Source organism: Sinocyclocheilus grahami, unplaced genomic scaffold (genome assembly GCF_001515645.1).
Source record: "Sinocyclocheilus grahami isolate Dianchi unplaced genomic scaffold, SAMN03320097.WGS_v1.1 scaffold1039.1, whole genome shotgun sequence".
In the NCBI taxonomy this organism is placed as follows: domain Eukaryota; kingdom Metazoa; phylum Chordata; class Actinopteri; order Cypriniformes; family Cyprinidae; genus Sinocyclocheilus; species Sinocyclocheilus grahami.
This window is the reverse complement of record NW_015506218.1, coordinates 219,115-226,953: the sequence shown is the minus strand read 5'-3', so window position 1 is coordinate 226,953 and position 7,839 is coordinate 219,115. Positions and strand designations below refer to the sequence as shown.

Sequence of the window (7,839 nt, the reverse complement as noted above, 5' to 3'; positions counted from 1 at the left end):
GCAAAACTCTGGACTTTTGGTAGTACCTAGGATATCAAAGTCCACTAAAGGAGGTAGAGCTTTTTCGCATTTGGCTCCCAAACTCTGGAATAGGCTTCCTGATAACGTTCGGGGTTCAGACACACTCTCTCTGTTTAAATCTAGATTAAAGACATCTCTTTGGCCAAGCATTCAAATAATGCATCTCATAATCTTTTACTGCAGTTATATCTGATCAAATGTACATTATTATTCTTTAGTTTGGGTTAAACAAATCAGTTTTGCTTTCTGAGTAACTAGGATTTACACAAGCTTCAGTCTGTATCCAGAACACCTGAGAAGAGATGATGCCAACCCCTCAGAGGACCTCAGATGATGCCAACCCTGAAACAACATACAGAACTACCACATTTTGCTATAAGTTTGATCATATAATAATTGCCGTTAATGGTGTTCATCGTGTTTGATTACGTCTTTAATTGATTTTTCCGTACATTAACTGACAGTCACCACTGATAATCTACCACTAAATATTGTAGAAACTTAATTTACTCTTAAATTCCTTTGCAATTTGTATCGTGAAATGTGCTGTATAAATAAACTTGAATTGAATTGAACAAGTAACCCACACCAGTCCATCAGTTAACGTCTTGTGAAGTGAAACACTTGTTTGTAAGAAACAAATCCATCATTAAGACGCTTTTAATATTCTATACATAATATTGCTTTCTCCAGTGAAAAAGGTGTCTTGTCTAAATCTGAAATATGCACGGAGAGAAATATGCAAAGACCAAGCACGGTTTACAAGCGAAAACAGTCCAAAACAGCTCTAAACAAATACATTGGTGGATTTTGATGTGAGAGATGGACTTTTTCACGTGGAGGAAGCGTTATTATGGATTATGGACTATTTTGGACAGAAGCAACGGTTTCAAGTTAAAACGCCTTAATGATGGATTTGTTTATTAACATGCAGATTTTGGATTCACGAGATGTTAACAGATGGACTGGAGTGGTGTGGATTACTGTGATGTTTTTATCAGCTGTTTGGACTCTCATTCTGACGGCACCCATTCACTGCAGAGGATCCATTGCTGAGCAAGTGATGCAATGCTACATTTCTCCAAATCTGATGGAGTAACAAACTCATCTACATCTTGGATGGCCTGTAAATCGTATGCAAATTTACAGTTTGTGTGAACTATTCCATAAAGAGTGTGTATGATAGAACAACAGTTTTTTTTTCCAGGTGTTTTTTTTAATCAGGATCACTTATTGATCAGTAATTGAGTATAGAGTGGAAAATCTCCCATTTTCAATTTAATCTGAAGACTTTCAGACCCCACTCTATGTATCAGTTCGGTTAGATGTGATATATCGGTGCCTGCATGCATCTCACCTCCTCCATTCTTATAACAGAGGTAAGGAAATCTCCAGACGTTTCCAAGGCCAACAGCAAATCCAACACAGGACATGATAAAGTCCATCTGCCTGCTCCACGTTTGTCGTTCCGAATGCCCCAGATCTGTGGCGGGGTCGCCTGTCTCCATCAGACCCGTGCAAACTCTGGGCCCAGCAACCTCCGTACTGGACCCCTCAGTCTCTGACACCAAAGGACGGGCGACTTCTGCTTCCTCCTGAGATTCATCCTCACACGTGCCGCAATCATCTGAGAGAGAGAGAGAGAGGAACATGACTTTGTGAGTGCTTGATCTTCTTTTGCTTTAATAGCAGCAGAATTAGAACTGATGTGGACTCCAGGCCTCTGTAGTATAGATATCACAAATGTGCAGATTTGATTTAAATAGTTCTCATTATATAGTAAGTCACATGCACCCATTCAGCTTGATGATTTGATTGATTGCTGTGCTCCTGCGACATAACTGGCAGTTTTATGTATGTCAGAGATGCAGCTGAATCCAGATTGGAGCGCCATTAGGGACTGTGTGTGTGTGTGTGTGTGTGTGTGTGGGAGAAAGTGAAGCAGAGACACTTGATACACAGGTAACTACACGAAGAGACCAGATCTGGATCATCTCGAGAGCTTTAGAGCAGTCCGTGTAATGCAAAGATACATCACGCCACACACCAATCTGATTCCGTTCAGTATCAGTTTTTAGATTACATTTTATGTCAGGTCCCTGTAAAGACGCAGCCACTCAAATGTCATTATCAAACAGTTATGTAAACAAACAAACATATACAGTGGTTCTTACTGGAGAAATGCTCTTCTGGCGACATGCCGCGTGCGCCCCCCGAGAATCCACAAATAACGGTTCTTCGCGTTTTATTTATTTGTTTTTAATTGCCGTGGTTCGGTACTTCCCCGTGGGGTCGCGGTGTGATTGTTCGCGTAAAATTGATCTTCGGCAGAATGTGGACGAGATTGAGCTCCAAATGATAATAACTGCCGTGCGTCGCTGGCAGACGAGGGATAAAAGGGTCTCAAAAGCAGTCGACAAAGCACTTGAAGGTAAGCCTGAAGAATCGCATGGATGTTGGTTAAACGCGAATGACAGTAAAGTCGTAAGGAATCTCCCGGGTTGGTTCGGTAATCTAACGGAGAAGCAGGTGTGAGGTCGCCGCCTGTCTCGCTGCTCTTACACCGCTCGAAGACGCGTGAGCATCCGCGCGCAGTTCGCTCGCTGCGTCGCCGGTATCACGCTCGGCGCGGCGCTGTGATTGGCTGACGAATGTACGTCCGTCTGTGATTGGCTGATGTGCGGTGTCGTCACAGACTAGCTTCACTCCACAGTCAGGAACCCACAGAGCGCTGCAGTATTTCCCTGCGAACACGCGGACCAATGCGGTGCCGGGTTAGCGTGAGGACCCGGTGAGGATTACCTTTAGACAATGTAGTTTGTGAAAATTATTTAAAAAAATTATTTGAAATGTTTGAAAAAACTTGAAGGTACATTTTAGTAATTAAGTATTAAAGCAATTTTTAATTACTAAAACATTTTAAAGTTTTTAATTATAAATTACAATTAAGTTTTTTTAAGTTAAGTCCTTTTTACTATTTAAAGAAATGTTACTCCATCAGCAGAGTTGGGGAAAGTTACTTTTAAAAGTAATGCATTACAATATTGCGTTACTCCATAAAAAAGTAACTGATTACGTTACTTAGTTACTTTTTATGGAAAGTAATGCGTTACGTTACTTTTGCGCTACTTTTGAAATCTGCACAGGGCTTGCTTGTTTGTTTTTAATATTAAAAAGTTATATTTTTGGCAAATATATAAAAGCCTTTTCACACCAAAAGTGAAAGTACATTTACGTCTGTACAGTAGAATGCAGAAGAAGACATTTCAACACACTTCAGCAGTAATTTGTGCTTATTATTATGGTTGAACTGAAGTTCAGAAGCAAAGACATTGGTTAATAGAATGGGATTAAATACATAAAGCATATTTGTGTTGTTTAACATTTCATTATTGCATATTCTGAGTTGCATTATTTTTATTCATTTTGAGGAATACTGAATCTGTGTTTTTTGTGAGTGAGATGAATTAATGCATATTCATATTTATTTTAGAACTACAGTAACATCTTCTGATTTCTCTCAACATGGGGACAGCAGAGCTGCCAGTCAATAAATTGGAAAAAAAAGTAACTTGCGTTACTTATCTGAAAAAGTAACTCAGATATTCTCTTGTAAATTAAAAAGTAATGCGTTACTTTACTAGTTACTTGAAAAAAGTAATCTGATTACGTAACACGCGTTACTTGTAATGAGTTACCCCCAACACTGTCCATCAATATTCATGATTTTGTCTCCATTTCTAACTTCTCTAGTTGTTACAATGGACCTAAATAACCCCCTCTAGACCAACTGTATCCTACTATGCCATTAAAGCAGTCTGTATCATACTTCAGGGGATAGAAAAGGTCTTTTGCATTTGCCAATCCCAAAGGTACTCACAAAGCAGTATCAAATGGATACAGTACATAATAAATACAAGCATAGCCAAACAGCTGCTAGAAACTATTCAAGTTTAGTAAGTCGCCAAAAGCCCCAAAATTCCATAGACTCTGTATTAAGCCTCAAGATCCAGAGGGTATTAAAGGATCTTTTGCAATAAGGGTTTACATGCTGTTCTCTCGAGTTCCCTCAGCTGCAACAGCACAGGAGAAGTGTGTATGTGTGTGTGTGTGTCAATTCAGATGTTTTCTTCTTCTTTTGACTATGGCATGCATCATCTAAAGTGACAACATTCTGGGAATATAGCTCTTTGTAATGAAAACAAAAGGAATTATAAGGTTACTAAAATGAGAAGTTTATCTTGAATTTAACACGCGTGAAAATGAAGCTGTGCAGGACAGACTAAAAGTGACGATACACAGGGCAACTTTTTTGAGCAATGTTGCTTGGGCACTTTCCCATTGAGAACGGGCTACAAATGTCCATCTGGATACTTTAGATGGGTCGTGGGCCCCGTGTCTCACCCGGTTGCCAGCTGACCCGCAACATTGCTCAAAAAGTTGCCTTGTGTATCATCGACGCCTTTAGTCTTTACAGTGGCACATGCTGTATAAAGGTCCTAGATAATGTACATTCGAAACTGGTTTATGGAGTTTTTGGCTACTAAAAGTGTTTTTGGAAAGATGTTTTGTCAGCTGAACAATCGGTGTGTTGTTGACAGTACAGTCCATTAAATACACTGTATTTCTATCTCTCACAGCCTGGTTTTCATACCTGCCAAAAGCTGAATATGGCTCTAGCTCGAGTCATTGACTTGAAAGATCTGCAAGAGAAGTATAGCCAAGCTGCTATGCATAAATAAGCAGAGCAGTTGTTAGTTACAGACCTTGTTAAGTCAAGATAATGCCCTCTTGTGGGAAACACGTCCACTTGCATATAGGTGAAATCTGTTATGTGTGACAGTTGAGGTTTAATTCCTACAGAAAGTTGACCAGTGAAACCGAAAACACCACCCATACACTCTTCCAGAAGTATGAATTTATTTATTAATTTAACTTAAATATCTGACAATTTCTTTGCTTGAAATAGTGCATTAAAATGGAAAAAGCCTACCTGGGCATAACCAAACCTGAGATAGACACATTATTTGACTAATATATATATATGAATAAATAATTAAATAAATAGCAATATGACAAATAAGTAATATCTTCAATAAATATGCCACATTGAATACAACTTTTTAAATAAATATTGATTAAATAACTTGTGCAACACCAGCAAACTATATATCAGTGAATGTTGAGCTACTGAAAGAGCAATTTCCCTGTTGAACTCATGAATATTAAATATGTCACTGGAGCAGGGGGTGACAGCTACATAAAGGTAAAGCTTGCAGCAGTGGGTATCTCTTACTGCACCAGCTTTTACTTTCCCAAGCAAGGACTCACATTAGCGGAAACTGATTCTAGATCAGCATAGGAGTGTAATTTCTACCACCGTGTCTACACTGGACACGAGCGGCGCCGCACGACGTGACAAAATACAATAGACCCTATTATTATCAGTGATGCTGTCTACACTGGATGCGGCGCAATGCGACAACAGATCCCCGATAGTAAGCTGCTGCCTCGTTCTTTTTATGACGTACTGACACAATGTACAAATGATTTGCAATGGTCGCTTTGTAGCGTCCAGTGTAGACACGGTGTGACAGTACGTCTGGTTCAGAGGTCTTGGTGAAGGTCTCCGTGCTCTGGCTTTTTGCTTTGCTCGTCTGGATGCCATGAGACCAGACGCTGGTAGCGCTCCTGCCGCTGCTGGTCAGGGTCGATGTTCACCCACACACTTCCTGTCCATTTGAAGCCCCGAGTGACTAAGCAGTCGCCGTGGAGAGAGAATTCATCCAACTCTCCAACCCAACCTGACAGAAATTAATGGAAAATAACAATGGTGAGTTAATTACTATTCATTATGCATACACTACCAGTCAAATGTATGGAATAATTAAGTTTTTTTTATTGTTGAATGAAGTCTTCTTTCAAAAACATTCTTAAATCTTTTAACCCACAGTGTTACGTCTGGTGTTGCTATGTGGTTATGATATTTTGGTATGAGCTCAGACTGCTCCTTCAATGCAAGTCCATGGGATAATTAGGCAAAAAAAAATCTAATAATAATAAAAAATATAGTCACAAATACAGGAAATGGAGGTATATGGAAAAAAAGAAACTCACCATTGCCATCTGAGAGGTGGTTGTACCACAGCAGAGCGGTTCCAGCTACAGGTTTGACCTTCAGATTGCCTTTATCACAGTACTGCTGAGAGAGATCACCTAAGACCTGAAACACACACACACACACAGATTCCAAGTGAAGCTGCAGTAACATCAAGTGCCTAAGATGGCGATCATAATAAGACCTTCTTCCGGTTGCTGCCTGGTTGCTATGGCAACAGAGCTCACCTCCCCCAGTTGCCATAGAAACAGAACATGGCTCACCTCCTCCTCATACGTCCTGTTGTCAGCCACAGGGAAGCTGGTCTCTCCACCTCCATCCGCCGAGTTCAGATGCAGCAAGACCGTCAGATACCTGTGAAACAGAAATACTTTTATTATGCCGTAACATTTTTAGAAGTCAAACAATAGATTCCAAATGTCTTGTACAGTAGATGTACCTGCATGCGACCAGTGTGGAGGCGGAGTTATTAGCTGCCAGGTGTGTGTGGGCGCAGCTGCTGTCGTGATTGGTGAGGCTGCTGTCGTGGTGGGCGTGGCTGTACCCGCCCTGCTCATAACGGACTACTTCCATTGGCTCGCTGAGATCGACCAATGAGGACGGCAGTCGTGTTAAACGGGTCACTCTGGAGAAAAAAAAAAGTATAGTTTGTCTGTGCTTTTATTCCTTCCATTGGCTCGCTGAGATCGACCAATGAGGACGGCAGTCGTGTTAAACGGGTCACTCTGGAGAAAAAAAAAGTATAGTTTGTCTGTGCTTTTATTCAGATTAGATTCAACTTTGTCATTGTGCAGAGTACAAGTACAGAGCCAATGAAATGCATTTAGCATCTAACCAGAAGTGCAAATAGCAATGTATATTTGCATGTTTTAAACTAGCTCTACTTTGTGTACTACATCTAGTACAAACATAAGTAGTCATTTAGCAGACTTTTACCCAAAGCAATGTAACAATGTAATGACTTATTACCAGAACAATCTTCCTCGGGTGACCTGCGATTAATGGGATTGTTCAGCCAAACGTGAAAATTCTGTCATTATTTACTCACACTCACATATCATTACAATCCAGTATGAGTGTCTTTCTGCTACAGAACAAAACCTCTTTTCTACAAAAACAACTGAAAGTCAATGAGAAGTCCAAAACAAAAAATTGTTCCACAGCAGAAAGACAGCTGTACAGGACTAGAGTGACGTGAAGGTGAGTAAACAGCCATATCACCCTGCAGCCCAAGACTGGTTGCCCACTGAAGCTAAGCAGGGCTGAGCCTGGTCAGTACCTGGATGGAAGACCTCCTGGGAAAACTAGGTTGCTGTTGGAAGAGGTGTTAGTGAGGCCAGCAGGGGGTGCTCACCCTGTGGTCTGTGTGGGTCCTAATGCACTAGTGTAGTGACGGGGACACTATACTGTCAACAAGCACCGTCCTTCGGATGAGACGTTAAACCGAGGTCCTGACTCTCTGAGGTCATTAAAAATCCCAGGATGTCTTTCGAAAAAAAGAGTAGAGGTGTGACCTCGGCATCCTGGCCAAATTCGTCTATTGGCCTCTGATCATCATGGCCTCCTAACAATCCTCATATCTACTGATTGGCTTCATCACTCTGTCTCCTCTCCACCAATAAGCTGGTGTGTGGTGGGCGTTCTGGCGCACTATGGCTGCCGTCACATCATCCAGGTGGATGCTGCACACTGGTGGTGGA

The 7,839-nt window shown here is 41.0% G+C and overlaps 1 protein-coding gene and 1 pseudogene across 1 annotated transcript in view; both read right to left on the bottom strand.

Moving 5' to 3' along the window:
* LOC107566000 (sodium- and chloride-dependent creatine transporter 1-like) overlaps positions 1-2,680 on the bottom strand; it is a 34,334-nt gene extending 31,654 nt beyond the window's left edge. The window contains exons 1-2 of the mRNA XM_016251347.1: positions 2,196-2,680; positions 1,379-1,648 (exon numbers count right to left, since the gene is read on the bottom strand). Coding sequence (XP_016106833.1) covers positions 1,379-1,648; positions 2,196-2,220 — 295 coding nt within the window. The 5' untranslated portion in view covers positions 2,221-2,680. The remainder of the gene's footprint in view (positions 1-1,378; positions 1,649-2,195) is intronic.
* A 2,428-nt stretch (positions 2,681-5,108) lies between these two features.
* LOC107565998 (transmembrane prolyl 4-hydroxylase-like) overlaps positions 5,109-7,839 on the bottom strand; it is a 19,731-nt pseudogene continuing 17,000 nt past the window's right edge.